At 53.2% G+C, this 13,433-nt stretch overlaps 1 protein-coding gene across 2 annotated transcripts in view; it reads left to right on the top strand.

Moving 5' to 3' along the window:
* Positions 1–11,540, top strand: part of RRP12 (ribosomal RNA processing 12 homolog) — a 45,177-nt gene extending 33,637 nt beyond the window's left edge. The window contains exons 26-35 of one of the 2 annotated variants that reach the window (XM_017880063.1): positions 1,447–1,538; positions 1,670–1,834; positions 1,955–2,130; positions 2,343–2,468; positions 4,347–4,396; positions 5,619–5,717; positions 7,948–8,020; positions 9,552–9,619; positions 9,942–10,024; positions 11,053–11,540. In XM_017880063.1, coding sequence (XP_017735552.1) covers positions 1,447–1,538; positions 1,670–1,834; positions 1,955–2,130; positions 2,343–2,468; positions 4,347–4,396; positions 5,619–5,717; positions 7,948–8,020; positions 9,552–9,619; positions 9,942–10,024; positions 11,053–11,155 — 1,035 coding nt within the window. In that variant the 3' untranslated portion in view covers positions 11,156–11,540. The remainder of the gene's footprint in view (positions 1–1,446; positions 1,539–1,669; positions 1,835–1,954; positions 2,131–2,342; positions 2,469–4,346; positions 4,397–5,618; positions 5,718–7,947; positions 8,021–9,551; positions 9,620–9,941; positions 10,025–11,052) is intronic. The other variant, XM_017880069.1, reaches the window with a different exon arrangement.
* Positions 11,541–13,433: the final 1,893 nt, after the last annotated feature.

The raw sequence follows: 13,433 nt of genomic DNA, 5'->3' as shown, positions 1-13,433 counted from the left end.
CAGGAGTTTGAGACCAGCCTGGCCAACATGGTGAAACCCCGTCTCTACTAAAAATACAAAAATTAGCTGGGCGTGTTGGCAGGTGCCTATAATCCCGGCTGTTTGGGAGGCTGAGGCAGGAGAATCGCTTGAACCCAGGAGGTGGAGGTTGCAGTGAGCCAAGATTGCACATTGCACTTCAGCCTGGGTGACAGAGCAAGACTCCATCTCAAAAAAAAAAAAAGGATTTATAGAAGCCCTTCAAAGAGTGGATGGGGAGGCCAGGAGCAGTGGCTCACACCTGTAACCCTAGCACTTTGGGATGCCAAGGCGGGTGGATCACTTGAAGTCAGTAATTTGAGACCAGCCTGGCCAACATGCCGAAGCCCCATTTCTACTAAAAAATACAAAAATTAGCCAGGCATGGTGGTGCGCACCTGTAGTCCCAACTATTCATGTGGCTGAGGTGTGAGAATTGCTTGAACCTGGGAGGTGGAGGTTGCAGTGAGCCAAGACCATGCCATTGTACTCCAGCCAGGGTGACAGAGCAAGACTGTGTCTCAAAAAAAAAAAAAAAAAGCCGGGCACGGTGGCTCACGCCTGTAATCCCAGTACTTTGGGAGGCTGAGGTGGGCGGATCGCCTGAGGTTGGGAGTTCGAGACCAGCCTGGCCAGCATGGTAAAACCCTATCTATTACTAAAAATACAAAAATTAGCCAGGCGTGGTAGCAGGTGCCTGTAATCCCAGCTATTCAGGAAGCTGAGGCAGGAGAATTGCTTGAACCCAGGAGGTGGAGGTTACAGTGAGCTGAGATCATGCCATTGCACTCCAGTCTAGGCAACAGAACAAGACTCCATCTCAAAAAAAAGAGTAGACACAGACCCTATCCCCTAGCCCATTTGGGAGTCTCTGGAGATAAGATCTGCCACCTGCACATGTAACCCAAACTGGGCCAGATTAAGGCTTAAGAGGAATCCAGCCAAAGCAGAATGCAGTGAGATAAAAGGGACATAGGGGACCAAGAGAAATCTTGGGGTGCTAGGAGCGAAGCAGGAGCCACAGTGAGTCTGGGCTGAACTCCCATCTCTATGGCCATTTAGCAAACACTTTACCCTCTGTGCCGCCGTATCCTCTTCTATAAATAGGGGGTGATAGCCTGTATCTCAGGGGTAGTCCAAGGATTCAAGGAGAGGATATATGTCAAGTACCAAGCACTGTTGAGAAGACTAAAGCTCTCATCCTGCGAGGGTGCTCAGGCCTATGTCCTGAAGGAGGGTGCAGAGGAAAGATGGGGCCTGTCTACCCAAGGGAAGCATGACTGGGCCAGGGTGTGGGCCAGGAGCAGGGCCACACTAACCCTCCCCTCAGCTGGGCTTGATCATCCTGCGTCCCTGGGCTGGACAGCAGTGAAAGGGGGGCAGCGTGGAAGGCTCGCCTCCCTGAAAGCCCGGTGCTCTGTCCCGCAGATGGAAGCCATTGGGAAGCTTTCAGATGACATGCGGCGGCACTTCCGCATGAAGCTTCGGAACCTCTTCACCAAGTTCATCCGCAAGTTTGGGTCTGTGCACTGAGCGGGGGTGGGGATAGGGCAGGCGAGGAGCTGAGGATTTCCAGTCCTACCAGGGACACTAATTCTGGGTTGTGCTGTCTGGCCAGTGCCTCTTATCAGCCCTTCCTTGCTACCCCCAGATTTGAGCTGGTGAAAAGGCTGTTGCCCGAGGAGTACCACAAAGTCCTGGTCAACATCCGGAAAGCTGAGGCCCGGGCCAAGAGGCACCGAGCCCTGAGCCAGGCTGCCACAGAGGAGGAGGAAGAGGAGGAGGAGGAGGAGCCCACCCAGGGCAAAGGCGACAGGTGAGACCATGTTAGGGCCATGGGACCTCGTGTCTCCCAACCCAAGGGCCTGCCCAGGCAATGCCCGCCAACCCCCGCCTCTCCCAGGAGGACTCTGACTGGGGACTTCTCTGTCTTTAGCATTGAGGAGATTTTGGCTGACTCAGAGGACGAGGAGGACAATGAGGAGGAGGAAAGAAGCCGGGGCAAGGAGCAGCGGAAGCTGGCGCGACAGAGGAGCCAGGCATGGCTGAAGGAGGGTGGTGGGGACGAGCCCCTCAACTTCCTGGATCCCAAGGTGGCCCAACGAGTCCTGGGTAAGCACAGGGCTGGCCCGTGCACTCAGAAAACAGACTTGCCATGGTGCCAGGTTCTCAGGTGGTGGGTAGGGCATGGCATCCATGGCAGGCCTATGGACAGGGCTGAGAGGTGCCTGTTTGGGGTCCCTGAGATGGGCTTGTTGGTCATGATGAGGGTGAGTAGCATGGGACTGGCCTTCCACCTCCTCATGCCAAACTCTCCATCCCAGCCACACAGCCAGGGCCAGGCCGGGGCAGGAAGAAGGACCATGGCTTCAAGGTGAGCGCTGATGGGCGGCTGATCATAAGGGAGGAGGCAGATGGCAACAAGACGGAGGAAGAGGAAGGCACCAAAGGTGGGGCCCAACGCGCTTGTCCATTCATTTATTCACCGTGTTCATTTATTCCTTTGGTGACCTCTTGCTGAGGAAGCGGGGGTAAAAACAGACCTCAGAAGCTCTTCTCTCGGCAGCTTCCTCAAACTTTTTGAGTTTCTCAAACTTTTTTTGAGAAACATTAAGAAATCTTTTTATGTTGTAACCGAGCCATTTATACAATACGTATTTAACTCAAAGGAAACTATCAGAAATGGTACTTCCCCTTACTGTGTGTGATGTGCTGTTACTCTCTCCTGTTTTTCTCCTCCTCTTCCCCCCTCCTCCTTTCTCCTTGTCTTCCTTCCTGTTTTTTTTTTAATGCAAACTTGGCTAAGGCCCTGAAGATGATTTAGAGGCAGAAAGAGCCAGAGGCTGAAACCCTCCCCACTTCCCAATCCCAATGCTCTTGTTGCCAGGGAGTCCCTCGGGTGTGGCATCTCGGAGCCCTCTTTAGTCTTTCGTGGCGCCTCTCCACATACCCACCCATTAGCTAAGAAACACCTAGGTCTTCAGGAACACACCTGTCTTCCCTTTGTTTGGTTCCCACTGCTGCGAGCTTGGGCCCTTGTCTCACTGCACCTCCTAACTGGAGCCTCACTGCTTCACATACACCCAACTTACCAGCCACGTGACTGCAGCCACTCAGTCAGCCTCTCCTTAGCTCCATTTCCTTGCTTCGGAGTGGATATCATACAATCCTAATACCCACTTTTGTAGGTTGGAATGAATATGACTCGGTGTAACAGGTACAACGTATGTACTTGGTGTACATGTACCTGTTACATTTCCGTGTCTGGCGTCTTCTCTGCTTCTCTCTCACCCCTGTATACTTTCCCATCTCCTGTCCCCCTTGGTGCCCAGGCACTCCTGAGGCGGTCAGGACCCCTCCCCTCTCTCTCTGCTTTTCCAGATCCCCTGCTCTTCAGCATTCAGCTCAAAGCCCCTTTTGTAGCCTTTCCTGGGCCCCTCAGCCTATAGGCCTGATTTCCCCAGAACTCCTGCCAAGCCCAGAGGAAACCCAGTCTTCAGCCCTTAGTCATATGCTTTATTTGGTGATAGAGTCTCGCTCTATCACGCAGGCTGGAGTGCAGTGGCTCGATCTCGAGTCACTGCAGTCTCCATGTCCTGAGTTCATGCGATTCTCCGGCCTTAGTCTCTCAAGTGTTGGGGACTACAGGCATGTGCCACCATGCCCAGCTAATTTTTGTATTTTTAGTAGTGACGGAGTTTTGTCATGTTGCAGATTGGTCTCGAACTCCTGACCTCAGGTGATCCTCCCACCTCGGCCTCCCAGAGTGCGGGGATTACAGGTGTGAGCCACTGCACATGGCTGGTCACGTGTTCTCTATTGTCTTTTGGTTGTTGATTGACTTTGTCTGAGTTTCTCTTCCCTCCAACTGGTCAGTTTCATACTTTGTATCCCCACATGGAGCCCAGCACATACTGCATGGGACAGAGGTTTCAAACAGGAGAATGAAGGCTTGCTGGCACAGTGGGGGCGTGTATGGGGCTGCGGGAGTGCCTGACTTCCCCGGAAACCTGGGCTTTCTTCAAATCTCAAACAATGAAGGGTGGGTGAGTGGGGAAAAAAGTTTCAAACAAAGCCATATTCACCTCGAAAATAGGATCACCACTTCTTTGAGGGGCCATTATACCTCGGGCCTAGGATGGAAAGGGGAAAGGGGCAGTGCTCAGGGGTCTCACCTCTTCTAGCAGAAGGATGATATGGGTCTGAGGAAGGCAATTTTCTGGGGCTGGAGTTGGTGCCCCCTCAGCCTGGTGAGCCAGGAGGGGCAGAAGGAAAGGGTAGATTTGAGGAGCTCCCACAGCGCTCATGGGCCTCTTTTTTGGCTCCAGGTGAAGATGAAGGGATGGCTGACCTAATGGAAGATGTGATCGTCAGGAGTGTGAGTAGTTCCTGCGGACGGGGGAGCTAGGGCTTCAGACCTAAGCCTGGGCCCCACAGCTGCTCACCCCCACCACACATAGATATTGGACCTGCCCTGTTTCCGGAATGCTCAGTGCATCCTCGCAGGTGTGCATAGCAGGCGGTCCAGAAGGCTGTGGGTGCCATGCAAGACAGGGTGATGGTTGTCTAGTTAAAGGAGAAAGAAGGCAGAGACCCTTGTCTCTCTAGCAAGGGCATGTGCTGTGCAGAGGCAAGGGCAGCAGCTTCCCTGCATGCTCCTGCATGGGGTGGGGGCTTCCACCATGGGAGAGCATGGTTGTGTGTCCGGCACTGTGCTGAGGACCCCACATAGCCTCACGAAGATAGGGACTCCGTCGTCCCTGTGACCAGAGGAGTGTACAGAGGTAAGTAGCCTGCCCAGGGTCACAGGGCTCAGTCTGTGCAAACCAGGAATTTGAACCCTGGTTTTCCAGTCTCCTAAGCCCAGGAATTCAACCTCTTTGCCACCATTACCCCTGTTGACCTGGCAGTGCTGCCTCCCAGGATGGAAACAGCCTCTTAGCTGCCCCACCTGAACCAGCAAGGGTGAAGTGGGCCCAGCCGGTCACCCAATACCTGTCAGTCTCAAGCTCAGTGGAACATTTCCATCCTGGAGCAGTTTCTTCCCTCTCTGTCCTTCCAGACTGTGCCCCAGCCCATCCAGCCTTCCTGGGCACCACCCGCAGGTGACAGGTGCCTACATCAGGGGTGTAGTGGTATCAGTGGGGAAGCGGCAGGCTCTGGGGTTCCATTTTGGCTTTAGCCTAACCTTTTAAAGCCTCAATTCCTGATCTGTAAAGTGGGGTTATAAATAGACCACCTGGTGGAGTCATTGGGACACTTTGGTAAGATTGGGTGTGTAAGGTGCATTAGTATAGTGCCTGACGTATTACAGACTTCCCCCACATCCCCATTTTCATTGGCATCATATTTATGAATGTCTGCCCATATGCCTTGCCAAGTGTCCATCGGCCCAGCATGGCCTGAGGAGGAGCTTTGTTATTAGAGCATTGTGACAGCGCAGGATTCTGTTTGAAGAGCTGAGTACATATCCAGAGTCCTGGGTCAGAGAGTAGCTGAGGACCTGAGCAGCCTCTGATGCGTGAAGCCCCTCTGGGATGCCCTTGAGGAAAAGCAGTGGGGCTTCTGCTGAAAACCCTCCTGCCCCTCTCTGCCCCCAGGCGACTGCTCCTGTGGGACAGCTTCACCTACTGGGAGTCCTTCCTCTGCTTGGCTCCTCCGAGAGGCCACCCTTGGGCCAGTCTAGTCTCCCTTTCCAGGTGACAGCAGTCGTCTGCCAAACGTGCGTCTCTGGGCCCAGACTGCCTGGCTCAAGTCTTGGTTTCTGTGTACAGTGCTTGCCACTTAGTGATGCCAAGTAAGCCGTTGTGACTGATTATTCACTTTTCCTGGAAATCTTTTTCCAGTCAAACCCTCCTGGGTTTCTTGAGCGAATCTTCACATGTGGCTTTTCCTGGCCGTGGAGAACCGACCACGGCCTTCTAAGGATGGCCCCCACTGCCCCGGGCAGAGCGGGACTGGGCAGACGCCTTGTCTCCAGGCACCGAGAGGGCCCTAGGGCAGCTGCACTCTGTGGCTGGCTCCTGCCACTGAGACCCGTAGAGGGTTTTTTGCATGGCAGTTGCTGAGTTATTTTTTTTTTTTTGAGATGGAGTCTTGCTCTGTCGCCCAGGCTACAGTGCAGTGGCGTGATCATGGATCACTGCAAGCTCCGCCTCCCAGGTTACGCCATTTCTCCTGGCCTCAGCCTCCCAGAGTAGCGGGAACTCAGGCGCCCCGCCACTAACGCCTGCTAATTTTTTTTTTTTTTTTGTTGTTAATTGTTAGTAAGACGTGCAGTTTCCCGTGTGTAGCCAGGATGGTCTCGATCTCCCTGCCTTGTGAGTCCGCGCCTCCGTGGCCTCCCAAAGTGCTCGGGGAGTTACAGGCGTGAGCGTGAGCCACCGCGCCCGGCCGGCAGTTGCTGAGTTCTAACTCTTTTTTTTTTTTTTTCCTTGAGATGAAGTCTTGCTCTTTCGCCCAGGCTGGAGTGCAGTGGTGCAGTCTTGGCTCACTGCAACCTCCCGCTCCCGGGTTCAAGTGATTCTCCTGCCTCAGCCTCCTGAGTAGCTGGGATTACAGGCGCATGCCACCACGCCTGGCTCATTTTTGTATTTTTAGTGGAGATGGGGTTTTATCATGTTGGTCAGGCTGGTCTCGAACTCCTGATCTCGTGATCCACCCGCCTCAGCCTCCCAAAGTACTGGGATTACAGGATTGAGCCACCGCACCTGGCCAAGTTCTAACTCTTCTGCCAACCACTGTGGGAGCATGAAGTGCTGGGGTTCAAGTAGCTGCCTCCATTTAAGGCCAGCAGGCTGGGCTCTTGACCAGGCACCAGCTGAACCAAGAGCTAGCTCAGCCATCGTCCCCCATGGTGCAGCCAGAGTCAGCTTCCTCCCAGTTCCTGTTTCTCCACTAGGAACCCATTCAGCTGGGCTTCGGCCAGTGGACCTGGTGTTCCCCATCTCCCAGGCACACCCTGTGTGTGCTGCAGCCTGTACACTCAGCCCAGGCTGATCCCTTTACCTGGCACACCTTTCCCCTGGTTGGCCTCTGAGCCTGCCTCTGGATCCCCTGGGTAGCTGGAGCCCTGGGAATCTGCAGTTTCAAGACGTTTCTGGGACACAGTGGCACACACCACAGTGCAGGGACCAGCCCTGCCAGCTGGGGCTGCCTCTGTTTACCTCCCCTCCCTGCACAGCATGTCTCTGCATGGCCTGATTGTTGATTACTGGGCTCACATCTGGTGGGCTAGGGCTGCTGTCAGGCTCTCCCTCCTTCCCTTGGACTGCCTAACACAGCACCAGGCCCACAGTAGGTGCTCTGTCACTTCCTGTTGAATATAATTTGACAAGTTGACGTGTCTCACTGTCCATGCTCATACCTACTGGGATGGTAGCATTGTTGAGGATCAGTGATGACTGGCTTGAGCAAGGGTCTCCCACCTGCCTGAGAGCCCCTGGAGCACAGGAACTAGATCCTGTGCCCTGTGTCCCTAGGGCCTGGCACTTAGTAGGGGATCAATAAGTGAGTGATTAATAGGGAGAGTGGGGTGGGGTTTGTGTGAAGCAAAGAACTGGTAAAGCTGTTCTCTCTGAAGAGGCCAGGGACCTCATTTTCCCCATTAGGAAGGCTGGGTAAGCTGATGTCAGAAGCCCTCTGGGCAATTGCAGGCCTTGGTGGGGCCCAGAGTGGAAAGGCAGAGCAGGAGCAGCCGCCACCAGCCCGGCAGTCCGGACGTGGCCAGAGCTTCTCTCCTGCACTGCTTGGCTTTAGACAGTTCTTTGCCCTCTCTGGGCCTTAGTTTCCCCATCTGTAAGTGAGAGGTGGGGTTCTTAGCAGAGGGCCTCTCCTGCTCGATGCAGGGTACTCTGCTGTTACTGTTGGCATTCCAAGGGTGGGCACATCCCCTGGTTCACTCACTCCCAACCTATTCCCTCTTTATAGAAAAAGCACCAGAAGCTCAAGCACCAGAAAGAGGCTGAGGAGGATGAGCTGGAGATACCCCCTCAGTACCAAGGTGAGGCTTCCACTCCTCTGTCCTGGGACACATGGATCCCTGTCACCTACATTAGGGAAGGAAGTCACAGGAAGGGGTGGCAGGGCCATGAGGGTGCACAGCCTGGTTGTACTCACTTGGCACCAACAGAGGTTGGCTGATATGACACTCAAGACGGGCCTGGAGTCTAAGGGGCCCTGGGGGTGTGGGAGAGCCTGTGGGTTAGGAGATCTGTGCATGGAACCACCAGCCTTCTGAGGAGCTCTGAGCCGCAGCTCCTCTCTACCTGCCCAGGCCTTCTAAGAGGCTTAAGCCTACCCCTTCTGCGAGCTACTTGCCTCTCTTGGTCACCCTAAGAGCACCAGCGCTGAGTGAGGCTGGATTTAGAGAAGCCACTTGGCCGGTGCTGGGGCTGGGAACTGGGAAGGTTGGTATTGGGTCCAGCCAGAGGGTTCCCCTCTATTTCTGTGTCTGGGCCCACCAGCTGTTGTCCTCCTAGAGCAGCTGCTAGAAGTGCCAAGATGGCTTCACCTCTGCTTCCTTCCTCCCAGGGCAGCCGTGCAGGACCCCTGCCCCCAAGCGCTTGCAGCAGAGCCCTTGCTTTGCATCTGGAGGTCCAGGGGCTCCTGTGGGAAACCTCTGATTCCAGTAGCTGGTGTGTCCTCAGAGCCCTAGAGCATCATAACGCAGCTGCACAACCTCATGGCTCTTCTGCCTGTGGCGCCCACGAGCCAGGGCCAGCTCACCTACTGTGCCCTGGGATGGAGTGGTGCTGAGGCAGGAGTACCTGCCAGTCGATGAGGCAGAGACATGGGGTCATGGCTGCTTGTCCAACCTCTGCTTAGCTGTGTGACCTTGACCTGGTTACACTGTCTGTCTCTGAGCTTCTAGTTTCTCATCTGCAAAAACACAGGGGATGGGGGGGTTCGTGTTGGTCATCTCAGAGTCCCCCTAAGCTGGCATTGTAGGATTCCATCCACAACTCGTTGTTGAGTGTTGAAGTCCAGGCTGGAGAATACAGCTGACCTTGGGCAAGAATCCTGATCTCTCTAAGCCACAGTGTTCACATCTGTACAATGGGTTAAATAGCTGTCCTTCTGTCTCAGTGTTTGTGTGAAATCCAAATGAGATAAGAGGGGAAAGCCTAAACTGTCTTCTCTTACAGATGAGGTTAAGAGGCTTGCCTGAGGTTGGAGCTGTAAGTGGCAGAGCTGGGAGTTCAACCTGGCTGACTAGCTGAATTCTGTCTGACTTTGGAGAATATGGGTTATTTTTTGTTAGTGTGTTAGTGGAGAATGTATGTGTTCCCAGAGGTTTCTGGTAAGCTGTAAGGATTCTGGGTCAGTCTGAGGAGCCCAGTGATCTAACTATCAAATACCAGACAGTCCCTCCTCGAGAAAGGTCTTTGTCCTGGTTTGACAGAAGACAGAGCCAAGTTCCTGGTCTTCACTCATCTGCTCCCTGGCAGCTTGCTCAGAGAGGGTGCCCATTGCCTTCTAGGAGGAGGCTACCCTGGCTTTGCCTGACTCATGGTCCTGTGTTCTTCCTGTAGCTGGAGGCTCTGGCATTCATCGCCCTGTAGCCAAGAAGGCTATGCCTGGGGCCGAATACAAGGCCAAGGTAAGCGCTGCATATAGGGCATGGGGTCTCCTGGCACTGGACAGGTGCCAAGGAGGGGCAAGGAGGAGCTGTGCCCATTACTGTCTTGAGAGGCACCTTCCTGGAACTCAACTGAGGCCAGGAAAGAAGAAGGGGTATACCAAGGCCTTGTGGCATCTGAAATGGGGGACCTTGTTGAATGGCCTTCCAAGGATACAGGAGCTCTTTAGCACCACCTAAGGCAGAGGATGAAGGGAGGTTATGGGGCCTCTCAAGTCTAGGACAGGGACAGAAGGGGAACCCCACACTCCTAGCTGACTCTGTTTCTCTCCTGGGTGAGCAGAAAGCAAAAGGTGATGTGAAAAAGAAAGGCCGACCAGATCCCTATGCCTACATCCCCCTCAACAAGAACAAGCTCAACCGCAGGTATGGTGCTGTGCCAGGCTGGGGGCTGGAGGATGGGAGGGGACGAGGGAGCAGAGTGTTCTAAAGAAGGGAAGGCCTTATTAAACTCTCAACTCAATTTGAGTCTCTTCTAGCTTTTTTTTTTTTAACATGCACCTACATCGTGTAGCTGGTACCTACCTATATTACTGACTTGAACTGCTTCTTTATTTTATTTTTTTTTTTTTGAGACAGAGTCTTGCTTTCTCACCAGGCTGGAGTGCAGTGGTGCAATCTTGGCTCACTGTAACCTCTGCCTCCCGGGTTCCAGCTAGTCTCCTGCCTCAGCGTCCCGAGTAGCTGGGACCACAGGCACGCACCACCATGCCCAGCTAATTTTTGTATTTTTAGTAGAGACAGGGTTTCACCATGTTGACTGGGATGGTCTCAATCTCTTGACTTCGTGATCCTCACGCCTCAGCCTCCCAAAGTGCTGGGATTACAGGCGTGAGCCACCGCGCCTGGCCCTGAACTGCTTCTTTAAACATGATATTATGTCATACAGATGTTTTCTGGTATATACATACTCTACATAGTCATCATTTTTAATAGCTTTGTATAATTTGCTTTTCTAATCCCTTTATTGGTGGGAAATTAGAGTTGTTTCCGACTTTGGCCCTTAAATTGGGTTATGTGTAGGACTGCTTTGGAAACTAATGTTACTAGGCAAATGGTGTTCTAAAATTCTAGCTTCTGTGGATTGTAAGTTACCTTTCAATAGAGGGATGGGTGGGCAGAGGGAGCTTTGACCTTCTCTGGATGTACATTAGAGAAAGAATGGCAGTGAGGCCTGTTTCCAGGGGGATAATTGTGCCAAAGTGGAATGTCCCGGTCAGGACATGAGCTGTGTGGAAGCTGGAACCACACGTGATCTGCCCAGTTCATGTGCTGGCCACCACCTGGAGGCCCACTTCTCATCCCTGCTGGCGCTGGGGGTGAGCCATCATTTGGCATCAGGAGGGGCTGCTATTCTCAGCCAGATGTGACCCTTCTGTTCCTTGGCCCTGCAGGAAGAAGATGAAGCTGCAGGGACAGTTCAAAGGCCTGGTGAAGGCTGCCCGGCGAGGTTCCCAGGTGGGACACAAAAACCGCAGAAAGGATCGTCGGCCCTGAGGCCCAGGGCTGCCCCGTGATCCAGCCTGAGGCCCTTTCAGCCCCCAGGCTACCTTGCCCCCAGCTCCAGGTACTCAAGATTCCGGCAGAGCCTGGACTCAGGATGACTTGGAACTAGGGCTTGGCTCTCAGAAGTCCTGGATTTTGGAAACTCCAAATGGAATCACCCTTCAAAGACATCCCTGGTGCCTGGAGATGGGAATGTGGTCTCAGTGCCTCTGAGTAGGTGCCATGGGGCACCTTTGCTTTCTGCCCAGAGTGGCCACAAGCACCAGAGCAGATGATCTCTATTTCCGCCAGCTGCTTGTACCCACATGGCATCCTGGCTGTGGTCTGGGTGTGTGAGATTTATTGTGACCAGATGTAGAATAAATGTGTCTCATCCCTGCATTTTTTTTCCCAGAAACTGTTTCATAATCTGCCCCCTCCAGGGGTAAGAACAGTGTCCAGTTGTTGGCAGCAGTGGCCTGACCTCTTCCTGTCTGACTCCTTACATCCAGTCCAGGGCATATCATGATGCTCTGCCCATAGGACAGGCTTTGGAACTTGCCAGGAAGCACCCACCTGTGTCAGGAGGGGCAGCAAATGCCCCAGGGCTGGTGTTGGGAGCTGCAGTTCAGCACCAGGGACTGCCCCTGCTGCCCTGGTCACAAGTCTCTCCAGCATCTTTGTTCGTTGATTCAGCAAAGTGTTTGCTGAGCCCCTCCAAGTGGGCTCAGCATAGCCTGGTTCATTCACCTCCCTGTTTTCCCACATTCTTTTTTTCCAGACAAGGGGATCTGCTTGTGTGATGTGATTCACTGGTCTAGCTTTGTTGGTCTGGAGCAGAGAAGGGCATGGCACAGAGGTCCTGAGGTCACTGTCCTGTCAGTCCGGGTCCCCTCGTGTGGATACGCTCCCACAGGCAGCCAGAAGCAAAGAACCGCAGCACTGTTCCCACACCCCAATATGAGGAGTGTGCTTTGTGCCCTAGCACCTGACTGATATATTCTTCCCATCTCAGATCCCCCTAATGTGAGGCGAGCACATACACATATTCCTCGTTTCCATTCTAGTCTAAGGCACTTGGCTCTGATAATGGTCCCGGGAGGCCCTGTGCACCTCCTAGCAGCCTGTCCCACCATGCTCTTCCACTCATTCTCTAAGGGGACCCAAGTCTTGACTGAGTCCAGTGCTACCCAAATTAGGGCATCTCCTCCCGATGATTTGGGGCTAGGAAAAGCAAAGAGGAACCACACTTGGCCCAGAGGTGGCACTGTTTACATGCCTTGTTCACAGAAATCTAGAATTAAAGAGCAAGCAAGAAAGGTGGTCAGGAGTGGCTACCAGAGATTTGCAGAGGGGATCTAACCATACTCCCCATTGTTACACTTCTGGACACAAGTTGGGTTGAAGTAAGCCAAGCCCAGTCCTTTCCTGTTTCCTTTCTCAGGAAATGTGACCACGTGCACTGGGAAGCTTCGTATAAAGTAGATAGGGGTATGAGCCAATTGCCCAGCATTGGTGTTTTTTTGTCTGTTTGTTTGTTTTGATGGAGTCTTGCCCTGTCACCCAGGCTGGAATGCAGTGGCCGATCTCAGCTTACTGCAACTTCTGCCTCCCAGGTTCAAACAATTCTTCTGCCTCAGCCGCCTGCGTAGCTGAGACAGGCGCTCACCACCACGCCCCACTAATTTTTGTATTTCTAGTAGAGACAGGGTTTTACCATGTTGGTTAGGCTGGTCTTGAACTCCTGACCTTGTGATCCGCCCGCCTTGGCCTCCCAAAGTGCTGAGATTACAGGCGTGAGCCACTGTGCCGGCTTACTGTTTTGTTTTGTTTTGTTTTTTTAAATACAGGCCAGGCACGGTGGCTTACACCTGCAATCCCAGCACTTTGGGAGGCCGAGGCGGGTGGATCACCTGACCAACAAGGAGAAACCCTGTCTCCACTAAAAATACAAAATTAGGTGTGGTGGTGGGTGCCTGTAACCCCAGCTACTTGGGAGGCTGAGGCAGGAGAATCGCTTGAACCCAGGAGGCAGGGGTTGCAGTGAGCTGAGATCGCGCCACTGCACTCCAACCTGGGCAATAAGAGTGAAACTCCGTCTCAAAAAAAAGAAAAGAAAGCATGAAGCCAACCTTCTTGTTACATATAGCACACTTTCCAAGGAACTTTGCTTTCTTTTAAAGATGGGAAAGGCAGGTGACCTAGAAAGGTTGGCTTTAGTGATGTGCTGAATGCCATATTCTTTTGGAAGTAGACTTCAAATGCATGTGATCTTGATGCAAAGGCAAGA

This window comes from Rhinopithecus bieti, unplaced genomic scaffold (assembly GCF_001698545.2).
Source record: "Rhinopithecus bieti isolate Rb0 unplaced genomic scaffold, ASM169854v2 scaffold_425, whole genome shotgun sequence".
NCBI classification, from domain to species: Eukaryota; Metazoa; Chordata; class Mammalia; order Primates; family Cercopithecidae; genus Rhinopithecus; species Rhinopithecus bieti.
This window is presented reverse-complemented; position numbering and strand designations above follow the sequence as displayed.